The sequence below is a fragment of the Procambarus clarkii genome, chromosome 15 (assembly GCF_040958095.1).
Source record: "Procambarus clarkii isolate CNS0578487 chromosome 15, FALCON_Pclarkii_2.0, whole genome shotgun sequence".
In the NCBI taxonomy this organism is placed as follows: Eukaryota; Metazoa; Arthropoda; class Malacostraca; order Decapoda; family Cambaridae; genus Procambarus; species Procambarus clarkii.
This window is the reverse complement of record NC_091164.1, coordinates 3,691,325-3,712,962: the sequence shown is the minus strand read 5'-3', so window position 1 is coordinate 3,712,962 and position 21,638 is coordinate 3,691,325. Positions and strand designations below refer to the sequence as shown.

The 21,638-nt window shown below is 40.0% G+C and overlaps 1 protein-coding gene across 16 annotated transcripts in view; it reads left to right on the top strand.

Moving 5' to 3' along the window:
• Window positions 1–21,638, top strand: part of LOC123759049 (trinucleotide repeat containing adaptor protein gawky) — a 98,869-nt gene extending 77,231 nt beyond the window's left edge. For all 16 annotated transcript variants that reach the window (XR_006772974.2, XM_045743813.2, XM_045743817.2 and 13 more), the window contains 2 exons: window positions 10,220–10,339; window positions 11,384–21,638. Coding sequence is in view for 15 of the 16 variants with exons in the window: in XM_045743813.2 (XP_045599769.1) it covers window positions 10,220–10,339; window positions 11,384–11,761 (498 nt within the window). In the remaining variant the exon portion in view is untranslated. The remainder of the gene's footprint in view (window positions 1–10,219; window positions 10,340–11,383) is intronic.

Below are 21,638 nucleotides of genomic sequence, written 5' to 3'. Positions count from 1 at the left end.
TTCCTTTCTCTCTCCACTGGTTTGGCTGTTGCTCCAGCTCTGTCCAAATTGGACAGAAATATTGGCTGGTCCAGCCGTTGTTTCCGACTCCTTGGGCTCGTTGTCTAAACCATGTTTCTTTCTGTGGCTCCTCATTTTGCAGAGAGGCCTGGAGATGTTCCTCTCTGATTCAAGGCTCTCTGCTGATCTACACATTTTGGATTTTTTTTTCTTGTGTACCACTTTTTGTATGGTCCACAGGTGGGCGATCTTTTGTTACTTTTTTTTATCTTCGGGTTTGTGGATAGGCTTATCATTTCGAAAACTGATACTTCGTATTGTTCAGCTTTGGCAGAAATGTTGCCGTTGGCATTCAGTGCCGACGAATCATCAGCCCTTTTGCCACAGGTTGTCTTGAACAATTTTTCATCTCAGGCCTGCTCATACTCCTGAACCATCTTGATCTTTGGATAAGGTTTTGGGTTTTCTCTCCTGTCCTTAGTTTTCTGTTCTTTCTTTAAGGCTTTGTCACGCTAAGGAGCTTCACGCTTTCATCTGGAAACAGGATTTTTGTATTTTGGTCCTAATGGTCGTAATTTCTGTGGGGAACCCCTATGGCTCCCCAGAGCTTACTGGGCTGATATGTATGTATTAGACTGTGGCATCGATCGATTGGAATTCTTGTCTATTGGGTAACACGAGCCAGAACCTGGCCTCTTCAAAGAGGCACGAGGAGCAATGGCCTATGGAAACACCCCATGTATTTGGAAGCATTCCATATTTGCCATCAACTGGGGTCTGGCACCCAGAAAGGTTGGCATAACAAAACAAACCCCATATGGTAAAAATCACTACCAAAACACTGACAGGCAAAACTCACAAATTAAACAAGCAAAAACGTCACTTAACACCATCGAGCCGATTGTCCCTGAAATTCCCCCCTCGACTTCGAGTTGAGATGCGAGTGGCAGCTGCCTACCGAGTAAGTCCCTTTTGTCACTTTCCTTTGTTTAGGTAGCTCCTGGGAGCCGACGGGGCTCCGCACAGAAAACCAGCATTGATCGTAATGAAACACCATTTTTCTGGATGAGCCGTAGAGACCCCTGGCACTCTCCCTCCCGTCTGTGGTTTTTCGCATTTTTTGATGCTCGGCCTTGGAACTGAATGTTGAAGTGGCCGGCACTGGGGATCCAGGGCCCCCCCCCCTTCCCCTTCTAGGGAGGGGGGCTGCACAGCTACCACTATAATAATTATTCACTGTGTTCCCATAATTTTATACAACAGTCCCAGTACAATTACAGCATATTTTTTCATATCACCTGCCAAGGTACCAAAAGTACCAACTTTCAATGCCTCCTGGCAAATTCTTCATACCCACTCCATTCCCTCTCTCCACCTGTAGTTTTCCTACACATCAGTTTCTGCACTGATGCATTTACTCCTTCCATAAATATATCTGATCTCTTGCTCCTTTCGTATCAGTAAAATGTACCAGAAACATGTTCAAGTTTGCACTTAATATTAATACTTCATCCATTAGAAATTCAAAGTATTCCTTTCTATCTACTTCTATTTTATTCAGCCCTTATCATTTCCCTATCATTATATTTAATATTCTTACTGGCTTTGCCACCACACTCTTTCTGTACCTATTTATTTCCAGAACTTTGTTTTCTGAACTTTTTTTTTTTTATATACTTCTGAATTCACTGCTTTTCTTGTTTAGCTGCTGCTACTATTAACTTTTTATTCATTATAGTTCCATTTTCTTCATCTAATTTATGTTTAACATGTGCTGTCATTTTTCTATCAGTTCATGCAACAACACACACCCCTTGTCATTCTTAACACTTTGACTGCACTAAGTGATAGAAGATGATTCTCGAGAATGATTGGATGAGTAAATGTAAAATTGCGTATTGAGGTTTCCTGACATTAACTGGTGCTGGCATGTGTGTGAAGCAGGAGTGAGAGCATCACAAGAGAGGAGTATGGTAGAACGAAAATTTGAGAAAACTGGTTAATTAAAAATACCTGAAATATGGAGTTTAATTTGTCAATATATAGGGGCAGTGGAAGTAAAGTGTGTTTGTGTGTCGCATGCGTACATGTACACGCAGGTACCAAACAGGTTTATTTCACGTTCATGTTTCAACAGGAAACAGGTTTGTTTCATGCTGTGAAACACATCAACCCATGTATATATTTAAGCTCCATATTTCATATACAACAACCAGTTTTCTATTTTATCATTATGGTATGCTGCTCTTTCTGCTCTTTAGACAAACTTGTACACTTAGTGTATAGTCTGTTTTGTTGAGTGCTTTCTTCCAACTTTGTAGTTCCTTTTAAAAATCTGATGTTATATTTTGTTAATTTTTTGCAGTTTAATTCTTATTCTTTGTTTATAATTATCTTGGCAGTTCATTGTTTATCCCAGACGTTGGCCCTCTAGAATATAGTACTAATGTTTATATTATTTTCAGGTACTGTGATAAACCTCCACCATGCCCCCTTATGGACTTAGTATCATGCACACTACCTATCATGTCTTTTCTTGCTTAGAATAGGTTAGTTATATTCTTGTTTACCTTGTCTTTGATAGTGAGTGTTTATGCATTCTTCACTTGTCTGCATATTGAGTGTTTGTGTATATGTTTGTGTGTGGGCGTGTGCATCTGTGCGTGCGTGTGGGCATGTGTTGGCATACAATATTACTCTCATCTTGACCATGATGTTCTTCTCATTTGTTATAAACAATATGCTTTCAAATCTTTTTTTACAAAATTCATTTTTAGCTTGTTCATCAGGGATAATTCATTATATGCTTGAGGAGTTTCATGAGTTAAGTTAAAATCTATCACAATTACATCAACAAATTAGATACTTTTTGTGATAGTCTATCAGAAGTAACGTGCAGGTTCTCCACATAGCTGATAAGTAGCAGTTAACATAACTATTGATCTAAGTACACTCGGTAGCCATTAACTGAGTGCATACCATGTATGACAATGAATCATATTTAATAATTATAAATTATATCCAATCAAACTAGTAACGTAACCATGACAAGATTTTTTTTCATGGGTCAAGGTAAACTCCATTACATAGCTAGCTATTATATCCTTATTTGCATCATGCATGTAAAACCCAGGCAATAATTGTTTAAATCGTCATATGACAATAATCGCATTACCCCGTGAATCATCATTTGATGATAACCGCTGTCGAAGGGTTTAAATTTTCTAAAAACAGATTGCCTAGAATCGCAGTAAATGAAACAAAATCCAGCCCAAGAATATAATGAAACTACAGTACATTATATAGTCCACACACACAGGTTTATCTTTCTCATCTTCATAGAAAATGCCATAGACAGAAGTAAAAGCCATAGTTTCATGTCATCCTTTGCCGACGACACCAAAAGAAGTATGATAATTTCCTCATGTAACAGGATGAGAACTATGCTCGTGGTGTCCCATCTTCCCCAGCACCCTTGTCATATAACACTTTAAAACTACAGTACCTATGGTTTTGGCCCCCCACTTTCTCACTTACCGTCTACCACTATGCAAAAGAAAACTTTCTAAAAAAATTTCACCACCTTTGTTTCCTTAGCTTGAATCTATGACCTCTTGTTCTTGAGGTTGCTGGCTTCAGGAATTCCTCTTTGTCAATATGGTCAATTCTGTTATTATTTTGTAAGTAGTGATCATATTGCCTCATTTTCTTCTAATTTCTAGCTCTGTCATATTTAATGCCACTAGCCACTCTTCATAACTTGTTTTTCAGTTCTGGAAGCCATTTTGTAGCATGCCTTTGCACCTTTTCCAGTTTATTGTTGAGCTGCTTGAGATATGGGCATCATACAACTGCTGCATATTCCAGTTTTGGTGTCACAAAAGTCATGAACAGTTTCTTTAGTATTTCATCAATTATATAATTAAGAGTGTCTGAAGTTGGAAAGCACAGCATATGTTCCTCACACAATGTCTTTTGTGTGTTCCTCTGGTGACATTCTACTATCTGGAACTGCCCCTATAACTCTTTGTTAGAGTTCTTTAATACCTTTCCACATAATTAGGGTGTGTGTGTGTGTGTGTGTGTGTGTGTAATTACCTAAGTGTAAATGTGTGCATAGTGGGGAGAGGCAGAAATAATTAACATTAGGTTCTTCAAATGAATATTCCAGTAAAAGCTAGAAATTGATTTATGCACTGGCTTTCTGAATTGTCGCTTAATTATAGTGGCAACCAGCACTCACTTGAAAAAATAACAACTCTTCCTAACCTGGCTAAATAAACCCTTTCCAAGCTCTCTTATAGTTAAAAGAAAATGAAAAATGCAATAAGTACAATGTTTATGCAAGTATGGTACTGTATTTGTAAATGACGAAAGTAGTTGCATGTACTGTACTACTACTATCAGAGTGGCAGATAGTCACACTATTCTCAAAATAGCTCTAACCAGCCTCACCCCTTGCTGTCTTCTCTATCCACATTCATAACTGTTTTTATACACAATCAGCTTGTTCACAATTGTTAATCTTGAATAAAGTAAAAAAACTCTTAAACTGTGTGTTGTACATTTGTAATGATAGAAACTATGGATAATTCAATGAGGGCCTTAGTGAGCCGCCCTTACCACCAACAAATGGAAAGCTTTGTATATAGCTATATCATGCGTGCTTCAGTTTTTGTACCAAATAAGTACAATACCATCCAAATAAAAATTAAGATGGGAGAAACAAAAAAATTGGGACCCGAGTAACTGGGGGCTAAGGAGGCGAGACTGGCTGATAGCCAAACGATTACCATGAATCGGCCATTAGCAAAATAGCTAATTGCTAGATAATGTTTGCATCCATTCCTGCACAAAATAAAAATATCTAAGCTATTGCTCCTTGAAATAAAAGAAGATATAATATGCTTGCTAATTGGAGAATCATTAATAATCATGTTTTCCATGTGTTGTACATTTTTTGTTCTATAAAATCTGTGAGGATTGGATCATCAAGCTGCTGCTGCTGCTGCTCTCTCGTGTGCCTCCCTTTGTTTTTTTACACACAATTATCCCCATCCACTGTTACCATATCCTCACTGTTCTTATCAATTTCTTCAGTTTAGAATCGTCAGCAAACATTGGCACGAAGTATCTTCATTAGTTATGTCATTGACAATATTCTGTATTTGGAAACAATATAGGTCCTAGTACTGATTACATTACTACCTTCCATTCTGGTCTCTGCCATCTTACTACTGCTCTCTGCCTCCTGTTGGATGGGTATTCTCTCATCCAGCTCAGTATGCTACCAGTTACATTACTCATGTTTGTGTAGCAGTCTATTATGTAAACCAATGTCCATGGCCTTCTAGTAATCCAGGAAAATGCAGCCAAAACCATCCTTCTTTTGTGTGATCATTGACATCTTGTCGAATTCCAGTAGATTTGTCTTGGGAATTAATTCTATAGAACCTTACAGGGGTGTACATGTCTATGAAGCAGACCTGTAGTTTAGTGCCTCTTGCCTATGCCTCTTCATATATAATTATATTATAAGGCATCTTTTATCATTGTGGTAGCTCTCCTTCCCTCCAATGAAGCATTGTAGAATGTTAAATGATTTGCTCTGAGCTTCATTATTTAGTACCACACATTTCTTTGACATACTTTTGTTTGGTCCTTTTTTTTAGCTTGGTGTAGTAGTAGTAGTAGTAGTAGTTTCTTTAGCTTTGGAAGCTATATCTTTCATGTATTGTTTTTCCATGTCGGTCTTTGTTGACACACTTTCATACCCGTCTCTTGCAGTTGTTTTAAACTTTCCTGTTCTCTCCATTTACCTCTTTCAAGCTCTGCTTTTTTTTGCTTAAAGACACTTTCTGTTAAACTATTAACTGACATTGTGCATTATTCCTTTGTCTTGTGTGATGGAATGAATCTCTCTACAGTGTTTGAATGTTTCTGGACCACATAGTTTATCATGCCTTGCAACGACATCCTAGTGAGGTTTGCCTCCAACTGTGCTCCTTTCAAGAATTCCTTTATTTATATATATATTTATTCCCTGTGCGCTAGCCTTTAATCTTTGTCCTCTTACCTATGTATATATTGTTTTATACATGTACTCGAAGATCACCACAGTGCTTCGTCAATGGATCTATTAGATCTGTACTATTGGTAGAGTGCTGCACGTCCTAAACTTAAAGACTGGTTGGGGTCGGGTGTCTTGCTTCTTGCCAAAAACAGTAGTAGGACTTTCTGAAAACCAGGAAATCTGATTGTCAACACTAATAGAAAGGGTTTATTCACAATCTTAAGTTAGACAATATTCACGATAGGACTGTGTTTAGTAAGAAATAAAGTTAATGTACTTGACCTAATGCTGTATATGCAGAATCACCAACACAGGAAAGATGTGGCTGGACTGTGTGTATTCTACAAAGTTAAAAAAAAAATGCATACTCCCTTAATTAACTTCCAAACAAGAGGTACAATATGTAACAATCGGATAGATGTTACCTTTGCATAAACAAAGCGATTTAAATGTTTGTCACCAGACTTGATAATGGTCCAGGATGGACCGAATCACCATCGTTTCTTCATTTTCTGATATGTGATATCCGGTCATCATGCCTTTCTATCGATTTGTGGCCCTCTTGTTTCTTTCAGGTTTTTCCTGGCAGTTTCCTTGGATTTGTATTTTTCTCCGAGGGTCTTTGTTGGGTATGTTCCATCTCTACAAGGAGCTTCGCTCTTTGTTTCCTGGGTTGGGGTGCCATGGTGTTTTTTTATCATCTTTGACAGGTCCTGTCTCCTGTCACCTGGCTGTTGGCTAGGGTCAGATTAAGGCATGGACTTTAGGGGACTGCAGCCCAGGGGCCTCTGCCTGCATAACTGTAATTTACATATTATGGGTTTAAGCATTTTGCATAGTTTTATTTACATAATGATAACTAATGTGATGGGAGAGATAAGTTTCTCCAAGATGAAGCATCTAAAGAACGTACACAAATCAACAGTAGCACAAGAACGACTAAAAATATTTGCTACCATGGCAATTGAAAACGATTTTTTCAATAATTTACAATTTATTTATTTACCAATTTTGGAGAAATTTGTTTCAAAGAAATTGCACAAACAAATGTTTTAATTTAAATTAGGCTTGACTTTGTTTAAATATTTAACTTTTCTTTAACTTTCTTTTCTTTTTGAAAATATTATTGGGAACTCTCGGTACTTGTAGCCCAAGGGCCTTCAAAATCTTAATCTGGCCCCTGCTCTTGACTAGTTCTTTTTCTGATTTGTGCAGACCTGCTGTTTGAGCAGCATCAGCCACTGGCTGTGACCATGGTCTGTTGTGTTTGGCTGATGCCTGTTTGCCTTTTTGCCTGTATGGTGCTTATTTTTTCTTTCCCGTCTGATCACCTTTCATGGGGTTCTTTGTTTTTTTTATATTTTTCAATTCTCTGGGCTTGGGGCCCTCTTCTTACCCGTGCTCTGGTCTTCTGCCTACTTCTCCCACAGGTAAGCCCTTTTATATCTTTATCTGTTCTTTTAATTGTGTGTTCTTTTTCAGCAAAGCTGTCCTGTTCTCCAAGGCACCGTTGTGAGTAAGCTCAAACATCAGTAGCTACCATTTCCCGCCCTGTTGTTACCCCTCTTCCCCCATGGGGTTTTGGGGTTCCTTTCTGGCCCCTTGTGACGGGGTTTACATATGATTGTCACCATCGATCGGCAGCACATACCAGGTCCAGGTGCCAATTTTAAGGCTTGAGAACCTGGTCAAAAATCACTTTACTTGAAAAATGTTTTCTATGCAAATGGAGAAGTGTTACATATCACAGTGTTGTACCATTTTTATTCATAGGACTGTAGTCAAATATTACAACAAAAGGGTTAAGGACTCGGTTGTATTTTTTTTCTTGCAGTATGTATTATTCCAGTTGTTTCATATTAGATATTCTTGGTAGGGAAAGTATATAGTTTTTTGTAAATATTTTATCGTTCTTCAGATGCTCATTCTAATCATTATCTTGAGAATGCCTCATCACTATGACTTGAAACTTTATATATATTTAAGTTTAAACCATAAAGTTTGGCTCCTATAAAAGTTAAGTAATATAGCCCAATAGCAATTACTTGTACAGGTAATTTTCATCCATTTCCAAGTAATATTTTAAGTCTCATTAATTTTACACCATCACCACTTGCTTATGATAAAACTGAACTGAATTCAATGTTGCGCACTAATCCAATAGCAACTGCTGTTGTATTTTTCTTGATTCTGATATATACTGTATTATGATGTCTCATTTTATAACTTATCAGCTAAAACAGATATGCATGATTATTAAGCTGAACTTCCTATTAATATTTGGTAATGTAAATCTGAAATTAGATTCGTGAATCCGGGGACTTGTTTTTTATTTACTGAACATAACTTTTGTTTGAATATTTATGGTATTACTCATTACGGTATTTACTCAACCACTCATACTCACTCCCCGTCACCTCAACCACCCACACCCACTCCCCACCACCTCAGCTGCTCCCACACCCACTCCCCACCACCTCAGCTGCTCCCACACCCACTTCTCACCACCTCAGCTGCCCCCACACTCACTCCCCACCACCTCAACACCCACGTTTCCACCTTCAATATACCTACATCACCTGCCGTACAGTATATTCACTCGGTGCACGTTTCTGCACAGCCTCACCCACATGCAATGTCCCACAATAATATTATCTTCTAAACATTCCTTTCAAACAGGGAATCAAACTGACATATAGAAAAAGGCAAACAGTTTCATACTATAAGAATGAAAACAGGGAAGACCCACTAAACTATAGTCATGTATCATTGAGCAGCATGGTAGTAGAAGCACTAAAAAAAAATGGACAGAGTATCTGCAAAGTAACAATATAATAATGGACAGATAGTTTAGATTTTGAATGGTAATGTCTTGAATCACAGAAATATTGCAAGAAATGGAAGGTTGAACTAATTGCATAAATCTGGACATTAAGAAAAAGATAGTTTGACATAGCCCCTCACAAGACACATTTCTGGAAGTCAATCATATTTGCAGGTGACAGGAACTTCTTGAGATTTGGGTTCATGTGGAACCCATATCTCAAGAAGTGCATAAACAAAATAGAAAGGGAGCAAAGATATGCTACTAAATGACTTCCAAAATTTAAGATGAGAGACTGGAGGCACTAAACATGTCAATACTAAAAGATGAGAAGTAATTAAGCAACATGATGACTACATACAATATAGTTCCCCATGGTGCAGTGGTAAGAACTCGCCAGACGCTTCGCGGGTGCTTTGGTCTGTTTTCGTGTCATGGCAGGGGAGGATTGACTGGGTGCCGATCCTTAACTGTAGCCTCGTTCACCCAGCAGTGAATGGGTACCTGGTTGTTAAATGATTTGGCAGGTCATATTCTGGGGAAAATTGCATTAAGGACCTGCCCAAAATGTTAGGCATTCTAGTGGCTTTACAAGAATGTAAGAACTCTTGTATATATAAATAAAATAAAAAAATAGTAAAAAGAATCGACAAAATAGCCAGGAAAGAATTTTTTTAACCTGCAACTACAAAAACAAGTGGTCAAGCTAAGGAAACAAATGTGGCAAAAATACAAGAAAATTCTCCTTTACAGAGTGGTAGTCAGGTGGAAGAAGTGTAGTGAGGTGGTGGTGGAGGATGCCAAAGCAGTCGGTAGTTTGTGTCATATGACAAGCGTACTGGGAAGACAGGACACCATATGCGTAGCTCTTATTTTGTAACTACACTTCGGTAATTGCAGTACTTGCTTTCCCCACTGTGCCCCCCCCCCCCCTCACTCATAATACCCAGAATATCATCCACCCACACTCAGTCTCTCTTACTCTATATAGAAATAGTGTATAATATACTCTATATAGAAAGAGTTCTTGGATTTATTTTTTCTTCAAATATTGTAGATTTTTTATGTGGTGAGCTTGGCACAGGGGAATCAGTTGACACTCAATTGGCTGTCATCAGAAAATATCCAGTTATTCAATGAATTAGCTTTAAGTTTCTTCTCATTTTATGAGGTTCATCACTCTTTTTTTCAGGTTTGGAAAGTGGAATTACATAATCTTGTGCAGATAGTGCAGTATTAATATATTACATTTCATCTTCAAATGTTGTCAATATTTGTGTTAATATATCTGCTTTAGGTTTTTGTTATAATCTTTCCTTCAGATTGATGGTTCTACCCTGAAGACACTGTGCATGCAGCATGGGCCGCTGGTCAACTTCTACCTGTCTCTTAACCATGGCTTTGCTCTCGTCAACTACGGCTCTAGAGAGGAAGCTGCTAAGGTACTATATCTTAAAGTAATGCTTTGCTTTTGGTTAAATGATTATGGTGTATACACTGAATGCTTACACATTTGGCCCACACTAACTTGAACTTCTTGAGTAGTTTGGCCAAACTCACAATTGAGTTAGACCGTTTGTTGTTTTGGACCAAATTTGAATAATGGGGCTTGCTTGATGTTATAGTTAATTACTGACATGCAGTGGCATATTAAAAATTAAACAAATACATTAAATCGATGCATTATTGGCCAAATAAATTTACAAATTTATTATTAATCGACTTGGAGGCCAAGTCGAGGACCAGGGACACTTAAGTCCCAAAATCATCTCAAGATAACCCTCTTGTGCAGTAAAATAAAATTACTCTATCTGAAAGATTTGCTTTGCTTTGCAACATTATTTGATAACGCTTCATCAATATTTAATCGAGATGTGTATTAGCCGCAGCAATCAACCTAAAGGTGCACATGACCCAGGTTATGCTGTGATAGCTGAAGATGAGTGTTCAGACATTAATAGTTATGGGGAATGGTGAGGAGGATGACAAATAGGGGAAAGATGCTGTACTATGTGTACAAAATAGTGTCCTTGTGACAATTTTTTATAGCGATTAATTATGCTTCAACACTGAAAATCCAAATATTGAAAGTTCACATCGGTTCTTCAGACTTGGCAGAGAGAGTGATCTCATAATGAGATTATGAGAGATTAAATATATCTTCATTGGTGGTGTTAACACCATTAATACTAATACCACTGGTACTTAAGCTGTTAATTGACACATCCCAGGACATGTTACTCAGCTATCCACACCACCCAGAACAATTCTTTTGCTCTTTTTTTATCCAAATTATAACATTTGTACAGTGAGGTGGGGTGATTTTATTTTTAAGAGTACACACACCTGTATTTATAATATACATTGATTAGTAGTTCTGGATACTTCAAATGATGAAATGTGATTAAAACTATTCCTTTTTCAGGTCATTTAAGCCATGTGGCAATACTGTGTAAAATATTCATACTTTTTTTTTTTTTTTACAGGCCCAAGGTAATCTCAATAATTGCCTGTTGAGCAATACCACAATCCTGGCTGAGTTTGCTTGTGACAGTGAAGTAAAGCAAGTAATGGGCCAACAAACCCACCAGAGCCAAGGTGCCCCACCCACTCCTGCCCCATCTAATGCCTCAAGCTGGGGAGGTTCTGGTCGTGGCTCTACCCCTACTTCCCAGTCGTCTTCAGGCTCCAAAGTAGACTCGTGGGGTAATGGTAATGGTTCTAATTTGTGGAGCACTGCCCCTACAGTTGGGTCCTCGCTGTGGGGTGGGGCCAGTCTGGGTGATGGGGATCAACATCGTGCCACACCTTCCTCACTCAAACCCTACCTGCCGGATGGCCTTCTCACCTCCGAGTCCATATAATAGGGGAGGTGGGAGGCAAGTGCCGTCACCCAGTATGCACCGTCACAGCAAAACCCTGCGTGCAGAAACCACAGTGGTAGTGTAGTTCCATAACCACATGCTACAGCCCTGCCACTACACAGGGTAAGCTCACAGTCTTACTCAAACACCTTTAAGTAATTATGCTGGTCCATACATGTGTATATCAATCCCATTTTATTGACACAATGCCTTAAAAGACTTAGCTCCAAGCACACACAAGAATAATCAATCATTTCAATGCTCTTATGGTTAAGGTGAAGACCATGGAGCTAAAATAGTTCATGTGCTGTGACTTAAATACAAAGTTACTTGTATTGACATGCTGATGTTGACCATTATTTTAGGAGAAACAAAGGTGCAAGCTAAACCGAAGCAAGAGATGATCTGCCTGCGCTTGTCATTTGCTTCAGTTACATAACTGGTCCTACTTTTAAATGCCAATATTATCTAAGTCTGTTCTTACCATGAATCAAGTCTTATTATATGATAACAAAAGAATATACCTACACACAGTTTTGCAGTGTTTTGATGTACATGTACCAAAAGATAAACAATTAAGTTATATTTAGTTTTAAGAGAGATTAAATGTAAGTTCTAGGTTAAAATATAATTAAGTTTATAGTTGAAGTTGCAGAATTGTTCAGTGATAGCACTCCTCTGTGTGATATTTCCTAAATGGATAATTATATATACTTTAAATGTGCTTACTTATGTATCTCAAGTTCCACCACAGACTCTAGTGCTTGTAAGATTTACATCCTCCACACAAGATCTGCTCATATGTACAATGGAGCTCTCCAGGACTCAGCAGATATTCCTCAGTCTAGTGATTAGGTAGGTACGGGGTGCAGTGAGGAGCCAAGCACCATTCCTCGGATCGTCCAGTAGTTCTGCTGTCGTCATCAAAGGCCTCATACTGGGCTCTGCTGTGCAATTGTCACCTGGCCTCTTGTAGGCCTCTGTTTCGTCATTATGCTAGCCATCCAACTATGTTCCGTTGTCATAAAGTTAGTCAATTTAATGGCTACATGGTGTTGACATCATCCAGATTTAAGTCAGCTATTTTGTTAGCACTCTGAAGTGATGTATTAATTAATTAAATGTGTCATCATACTGCTGGCCTCCAAGTCTACTGTGATGATGTAGTTGAGGCCTCCAGCCAATATGGCAGTGTGTTGTGGTTTCAGAGAACTCAGCAAGCATAGCCCACAGATCTGCTGCATTATCATCTGGTAGACCAAATGTTGTGGCCTCTGCCATAACATTGTCATGCAAGCCCTCAATTTTGCTACCCTCAGTCGTACTCATACACATCATTATTATATTATCATGATCATTATCATCCCTGTATTTTAAACCCATTCAACCTTTGGCTCATTGGTCTCCCTCTCCCCAGGGTGAACCTCCCCTGCTACTTCTGCTTGTTGGAAAACTAACACATTATCACTTTGTGATGCTGCTGTCACTTCGTTCAATAGGGGATGATGGAAAGCATGCTGTACATAATGTGTTTATGTAACTTCTGGCAAGTTTGATGTTGTGATATAATAAGTCACCAGTGGTCCAAAGGTTAGGTTTGGGTGTTAGATCCCAGGTTCTTGCTCCAGCAGCCGAGAGATTGGCAGCCGGGTTCATTGCCTCACACGACACTTGTTGAAAGACCAGTGGATCTGCTTAGTCACCTAAACACCACCCCTTGTGGTTCATACTTGTTGGTGTGAGCCGCTGTGAGCGTGGCTGCTAGCTGAGGTTGCATCATGGTACAAATCCTACAATATCTATCGAAATCAACTTAGCAACATCCAGCCAATCAGTGTTCTCTTGGAATAATAGACAACTAATCAAATTAGGAAAATGTAATACTTAGGCATACTCACATTTAAGCCGATTTGGGCTGATGTTGTAGGGTTGGTAGCCACGAGTGAGTCAGCAGCATACCAAGTGTCAGGTTGACAAACAATGGTGCTGCAAATAATCATGCTAAATGTGAGATTTAGTGATAGGTCCAGTCCACTCTTTCATAATGTTATTATTAATTCTCTTTGTCGCTCAGCTTTACTTACTATTTTTATCCCTACAAAAAATGCACAAAAAAAAAGATGATTGTTGTAATTTGTTTTATGAACTCAAGTCATGGTGTAGTATTTTTCCGTATTCAGTATTTTGTACAGTTTTGAAAAGGAGTATAAACAAAGTGCCACCATAATTATTATTTTTTTTTGAGGATGATATATTGTAAGTGACAGAGCTCTTATATGTCTGGATATTATCTTGACCTTTAGCTGTAGTGATACTTTGGAGCCATATCAATATTATAGCTTTCAGATTAATGATCTAAATACAATGAATAATCAAGCCAGTCTGCCAAAAATCTAGACTAAGCAAGGCAGTGAATCATCATAATTGAGACTAACTTCTCCATGTATAACAGCATGTTAAGTAGCTGTCAGACTTCCAGCTGTTCTGAGAATCAGCTTTGATGATTCCTTGCATTTTGGGGAACCACATGTTGTGTGGTCTCCCAAATATTTACTAGTTTTTAGTGGTATGTGTAGTAGGGGTTGGGTTATTATAGTATTAGGAAACTGTGTAAACTGTCAAGGTCAGGTACCAGGCCAGGTACAGCATTACTGGTACTTGTCAATTTTCTCCACCTTGGTTAGCATTAGTCCCTTTATAGCAGTAGACACATTTCTACTGCCACTGTCGGGTTTGACTGACTGGCAGTGGTGATGCTTGCTCCATGATTTATGCTTGTTAGCTTGGCCTGATGCCTGGGTGGTTTTATTCTCAGAGGAGCACTGTAATCTGGGCTCTAATTGATCCAACACCAGCATAGTTTAGTATAATTGTCAGGACTTTACACGAGACCACCAGAAGGTGCACGGCCTTGCCCTTGTCGGTACATGGCCTGTGTGCTTCTAGCTGTAATATAGCTATATCAGCTTGAACCTGACTTGTAAAACTTGTAGACGTCTGAGGTCGTGTATCAATGTGCAGCAATCTCAGAAATGGTGTTAGTGCAGCTGTAGTAATGGATGCCCTACTTAAAGGTGATCATGTGCTCCTCTGAAACTCAGCTGCCCTAAGAGTAATTCTTCCAAGATTATTTAGCCAGTTAAGATACTCGCCTTCTCTCCCTGTGTTAACTATGTACAAGAACCAAACTTTTAATTTTTTTGTGGTTATTATAAATGATTTACATATAGCACTGTATATAAACTGTGCTGCAAGTTGTACAAGCGTTAGATGCCACCACTGCACACACTCTTGCTGAGAGGGATCTCTGGGGTGTTTCATTATAGATCTAGGTTATGTATTCTGTGTCCCAAGGTTTACCTGAGGTTAATAGTCATCTCGCATTTGCTAAGTTGTAGCCGGCTGCTACACTTCTCTTCGCAGTTGTGATTTTTGCTAGGGTGATTGTTATTCTGCCTTTAAGAGGAACTAATTGTTAATGGTAGGTTTTATTTGATAAGAAATTGTTTAGTTTGTTTAAGATTAGGTTGCATAGTATTTTTAGGGTGATGAGGTCAGCTTATGGCATTTTCTCAGGAACCTTTGTGGCGCAGGGGACGGATAATCTGCTCAGCACTGGTGAACGGCCTGCTGTTCTATCTAGTGAACAGTCTGTTGTTATGCACTGCTTAGCAGTCTGATACTCTTCTTGGGGAACAGCTAGCTCCTTAAGGAACACTGGACTCCTTAGGTTAAGTAGCAGTCTGCTCCATGGGTTTCATTTATGTTTCTTGGGTTGTGGAATAGTTGGTTCCCTAGGTTAGTTTACAGGTTCTTCAGTTACAGAAACAACTTGTTTCTCAGCATGTTAAGTGAATTCTGCTTGTTACATATGTAAATTATTCTGAGACTGCAACAGACGGTCTCATAGATTTTAGATAGTACCTGTTTTGCTGAAAGGTAAATATTTTTATTATGCCAAAGGAAACATCAATTTGTTTGCTGAAGAAATAGTTTGTTTCTTAGCTGAAGGAAAGATCTGCTCGTTTGCTTAATGAGGAGTGTGCTTCTCAGTTGAAGGTAATAAACCACAGCTGGGTTTTAGGGCAATAATGTTCAACTGTGTTTTGAGTAGCAGTCTGTTATTTGAGAACCAATTGCATCTACTTGGTTCTAAAAAACAATCTGCTGCTCATTTCTTGGTAGTCCACGTGCTACAGTGCATTTCTCTCAAACTATGCAGGACTCCCATCTAGAGTTTTCCAGTCTGCCACTAGGGCGAAACTCGTTCATTGCATTCGACGAATGGTAGGTGTAAGGATCTTTGTAGTTGGAAACTCCGTCTCCTGCATTTATTCTCATTATTAGTGCAATATTTTATCAAAATACAAAGATCATAAAAATAATCTGATGCATAAAATTGATGCACATAAAAAACTCAAGGATGTCTTGTGGACAATCGTATGTGATGCATGATATTATATTCGTGCACATGAATGACCATATAAGTGATTGCATGATTTACATTCATGCTTTAGGGTGACAGTTAGTGATGCATGGTGTATTCATGCTTTAGATTGACTAGAGAAGAAGCGCAATGCCTTATTCATTCCTCTTCAGAAAAGAAGTGTAGTTGTGATGTTTAATGAAGTAACGCTGATCAACTACTAACTTATAACTACCGTCCTAGCCTGCGTCTTCAGTATCAAGAGCTCCACACAAGCCTTGTTTCACATCTCATGTGATAACTGGTCTTCATGATTGTTTTATTGGTATACAAAAGAACCTGTGACAAAGTAACTGCTGGGTGCAGGGAAGCAAGGCTTGTGTGGTTGATTATATGTGCACAAGCTGTGTTTGGTGCTACGTGTGATCCATGGACTGTTGATGGAGGACCAAAGCCTCAATAGTTGGCCACTGGCATCCTAGCTCGTGCGCTTGCCCGTCCTGCCTGCTGCCCCCACACTGTCACCCACCCACCCACACTGCACATGTCACACTTCTGCACCTATCTGCGTAAAGACACTCTGAGTGTAGGTGGCTGTGTTAGTATGACTGGGGTGACTTATGATCATTTTAGTTTTGCCTGTGATGTTTTACTATGTTTCCTGACTAATGACTGGTGATTTTCTTGTTTTATGGGTTAAATATAGTACTAATGACTAAAAGACTTGATGTACTCAATTTATTGTATGGATGAGTAGTAATTATATAAATATAATTATAAAATATATATGTATATATATATATATAAATATAATAAACTAGCACATAGTATATGGTAATGTGTATTGAAGTGTTAACAAATGAGTGTGGTTGTGGTGATGCTATGATAGTATGGGTGGGCAGCATCACTGGGGCAGGGAAGGTGCTGTGCTAGGAGTGCTACAGGGCCTCTTACCTATCCAGGGACTGTACTTATACTCGCCACTACTTCCCGTCAGTTGGAGATCTCAAGTCTGCATGTACCTTGCCCATGCCTCTGCCCCTCTTTTCTCTCTCTCCCGTAATGTTCAACATTACTACCCCATTAACAGAACCACTTGCAGTACTAAATTTGTACCAGATACTGGTGAAAGAAGTATATCCCTGGTTAGGTTTCAGGCTCGACACATCTTCCTTGCTTAGGGGCCTCACACGACTTCCTCCCTTAGAAAATAGTCAATAATCCTGCTTGGCATCTATACAAAAAAAAAAAAAGAAAAAAAAGGAGAAAGCATTTAATAAAAGTAATAAAAAACAAATAAAAAAGGAAAATGTATGCCAGGTAGAGTGTATGGTGTGAGGTGCCTAAGGTTGTTATGGTTGTGAGTTGAATCCAAGTGTGATACTCCCCTCTCTGGTCAGACACAAGGGCTTCACTACCCTCAGCAAGTGCAACGTATATGTGCCTTGTGTTTGATTTATGGTGGCTTGCAATGACACCACCACCACTACCACCTGTGCTTGTGTGCCTTCTAAAAAGGGGGTCACACAGTCTGCACAACTTCGGACAATGTACAGTGTAGCATTTGAAAATAAGTTCGGAAAAGAGTAGCAACGCCAATGCAAATCCTCATATAAGTGACTGTACCACACCCTGCCTCAATTTATTAATGGAAAGTGCTAGCCAAGGAACTACGTGGACTTGCTATTAATAAGTGTGTAGAAAGCACCAATGATCTATATATTAGATTTTGCTGAAGGTTGTGGTATGTTGAGCAGTTAGCAGGCAGTGATACGAGGTATGTGGTTGTCCACATGGCCGGTCTCAGGGAGCAGTCAACCAGATGGCAGTAAGAAGAGCAGTGTTTGCATCAACTGCTAACTGGAGAGATTGAGTTGGCTAAAGGCCTACGGAGTACTTACTGGCATCACTACCACTGCTGCTACTGTTGTGTATCAAGTCAACTGTTTCTGCTCTTTTTCAAAAACTTAAGAGTTGCTACTGCTGTGTGAGAGGTTGTTGGCAGCAGGAACACTGTGGTGCCTATGTGGTGTCAGCCATCCCACACCTAAATGTGCTAAGTAATTCCTGTTGTAAAAGTGTCCTGATTCCAAAGATCCTTGGAGTTCCAGTTAAGGCTTTTGGGTGATAAAACTTGTATTATGATTTTTGTACCTGACTATGTACAAGTCAAGATATTCTTTTAATATTGCTATATAGATTAAAATATACACAGTTGATTCCATGAAGTGGTAATAACTGTAGTTTAAATGAACTTGACACGTGCAGTCAAAGAGTGACTTAACTTGCAGTCAACTACTCGGTTCTCTCCTCGTCAAAATAATAATAATAATAAAGCTGAGGAGTAGTTGATCTCAGTTTTGTTACCATCGTGTTGGAGAGTGAGAAGTGTGTAATATTAGTGGGTGTAATATATTTCGTGCTGGCGATGGGGGGGAGCTGGAGAGTGTGGCAGGGCTGAGCACATACCTTCACCCTCCCTAGACACTCAGCTCTACTCATTCAGCACTTAATAATGACTCCATTCTGCCTCTCACCTGGCTTCATTGTATGCTTATATTTTGGAGATTTGTCTGCAATCAATTTTATAATTGCAGTAATGTCACAATATTGTCACAATCCATATCCTAACTTTCTTAGAAAGTTCAAGTATAATTTGTTGCTTCCTGCAGCTGCATAACCCTGTCAAAAGTGAGGCAGCTAAAAGCTGGGTCACTATAAGAACTGTTGGAGCTTTGAAGGGTTAGCCAGTGAAGTCCAGACCATGGCTAGGCAGGGGTCACCTTCCAAAAATTCTACCCCCCTCCCCCCCACCACCACCACCCTGTAACCACCCACTTCTTTGTACTGCACCTCAAAGACAATTGTTGCAGCTTTGTCAACTTTGAAATGCATTTCAAACATGAGATTCCAAAGATACCTTGAAGGAAGTAATGGGTGCCATTTGTAGCAACTGATAGGTTTATGACTTCTTGGTTATGGTGCCAAATTAAACTAGTAATAACTGGATATGATCAATAGTAAATAATATTTCTCTTATAATAATTATAGCTTGAATGTAAGTTTTCTTAAGTTTAGCCTATCTGGTCATGTCTTGTAGAAAAATACACAAAACAATCTAGGCTGTGTTCCTTTGTCACCGATTCCAGTGTTGCTCTTAATCACCTAGATGTAATGAAGTGATGGTTGCGTTCTCATGGTTCTCGTTTTGGACATTTTGATTAGGAACAAGTATACTGATGAGGGCATAATAGTTGTATCTTACCGATACTACCATCAAGACATATCGCACACTCCGTGCACGTTCTCTTGAGTAATGTGTGTGCGGCGGTGAACCAAAGCATTTGTGTGTATTAGCATCACCCCGCAGCTGCAGTATGATGCTGCTGTTGTGGCATCCCGCTGCCATTATGCCCCAACTCCTACCCAAAGCTGCTCCAACCCTCCTCCTCCTCAGGGAGTACTAGGAGTGGCAATGGTGAGCCCTCAACTGTAACCCCCCTTGAGTGTGTGGTGATAATTGAGGGCTCCTGGGGTGATTGGTGGCAACCTGCCATAGCTCCACCTGAGGCTAGACAGGCAAGTCTTTCCATGTAACTTAAATGGTATTATCACATCAGCACCGGTAACGAGTCAGAATTTTGTATTAGATGAGTGATGTACGTTTTATACATATATTTTTAGATGTGCAAGGCAACGGTCGTTGGTGCAGGACTTAGCGTAATATTGACTGATGCTAGGCCCTGTATGGTTGTTGCTGCCAGTATTTTTTCCTCAAGTAATATGAGATTGAATCACTGGTATATTATTGGCGAATTGCTCATACATGTAGAATGTGTTCAAGTCTGGTCTAAGCTCTTTTACAACAGGGAATTATCTTAGTGTCCTTGTGAGGTTTTGTTGAAGTAGTAGGTGTAAGTTGATTATGGCCAGGATGTGGTCTAGGGTAGCACCGGTGGTCCGAATGTCGAGGCTTTCACTTTAAATGTAAAAGAGCTTAATAGTGTCTCTCTATGCTGTGTAGTGGTGGCATCTAATACGTGACTAAGCTAAGGTAACTTACAGATATTAAAGTCTACAAAAAGTTATAAAAATGTACTTGCTATTGTGAAAGGGATGGTTTGTTGCCTGCTCAGGGTTACCACACTCAACTTGTGACATTCATGTGATGTGTGAGGTGGCAGGCAGCACTAGTTGGAAACACAGTTGGACTTTTCTTTCTCCCTCACCCCACCCACATGCTGGGGCAGAGGATGTGTTTTAGCCTCCTTGTCCAGTGAGCTTGTCTAGTCCTGAGGGTCCTGTGCCAAGCCTTCTTGACAGGCTGCTGTGGATGCATTGCTTGGCTCCAGGTCCTCACCTTCAGGAGGTGCCACACTCCTACTGCCCCATTTTAATTTTCCCACAATTCCACAGTATTTTTCACTGTATTGCAAAACACACTTACACATTTTTGGAACCCACATGGCATATTTCATGTCCATCCCCTAAAGAGCAGCCACAGCTGTTGCAGCAATGTCAGGTGCTCCCCCTGTGCCTCTCTTGTGTGTTCAGTGGCCCCGGTCCCTGCCCATATGCAAGCCTCAGTCTCCACCACGACATCCGGGGCCTCCACCTCCATGTGACATGACATGCCGCAACTGCTGCAAGGGCTGCCCATGAATCCCATCCTTGTTGTAGCCAAGTGGGTTCTGTCCTTTTCCTTGCATAAATCTTCACACACTACAATCATTTAACTTCCAACATGTACTGCTTGCCATTGCCTTCACACTCCCAATGTAGCAATGAAGCCAGGAGCAATAAGGGGAGTTGTCGTGTCCGCCGTCTTCTCAGCCCTGTATTTTCTGGTAGTCAGCCGCAGTCCACAGGCTGAGGTGGTTGATAGAGCGGCATGTGTGATCCTGGTGGCCATGAATGGTCAGTTGGCCAGGAGCTGGGAGGGCGGTGCTTGCGGCATGCCCCACGTATCCATGTGTTGGTGTTGTGTTGCCATGTTAGCAGGCGGCCGCCAGGTTTTACCGTGCTCACTCTGCCGCGCCGGCGGTTGCCCAGCAGACTTTACTTCCAAACTTTTATGCCTGGCTAAGGACCAGCATTAAGGGTTGGTCAAGGCTGCATTGTGGGTGGCCTGGCACGGCTGGCCTGTCCTCCCTATTGTACCACTGCACATTCCCACGAGCTAGTCAGGACGGGGCACCACACAACACTGCCACCTGTGCCAGGTAGGTGGTGGCCCACCACCATTGTCCTACTGACATTGAACTGGTTCTGTGTGGGAGGCGCCAACCTGCCCTTGGCACCTCTTGATAACCATGCCACATGATGCATATCCTAGCTGGTCAGTGTGCTTGGACAGGTCAGCAATGCTTTTAATATAATTATTTATACAGGCTTTCTTGTACTGGATGTTCCAATATGCATAAATAAATTTGGTCTCAGTGTTTACACCTA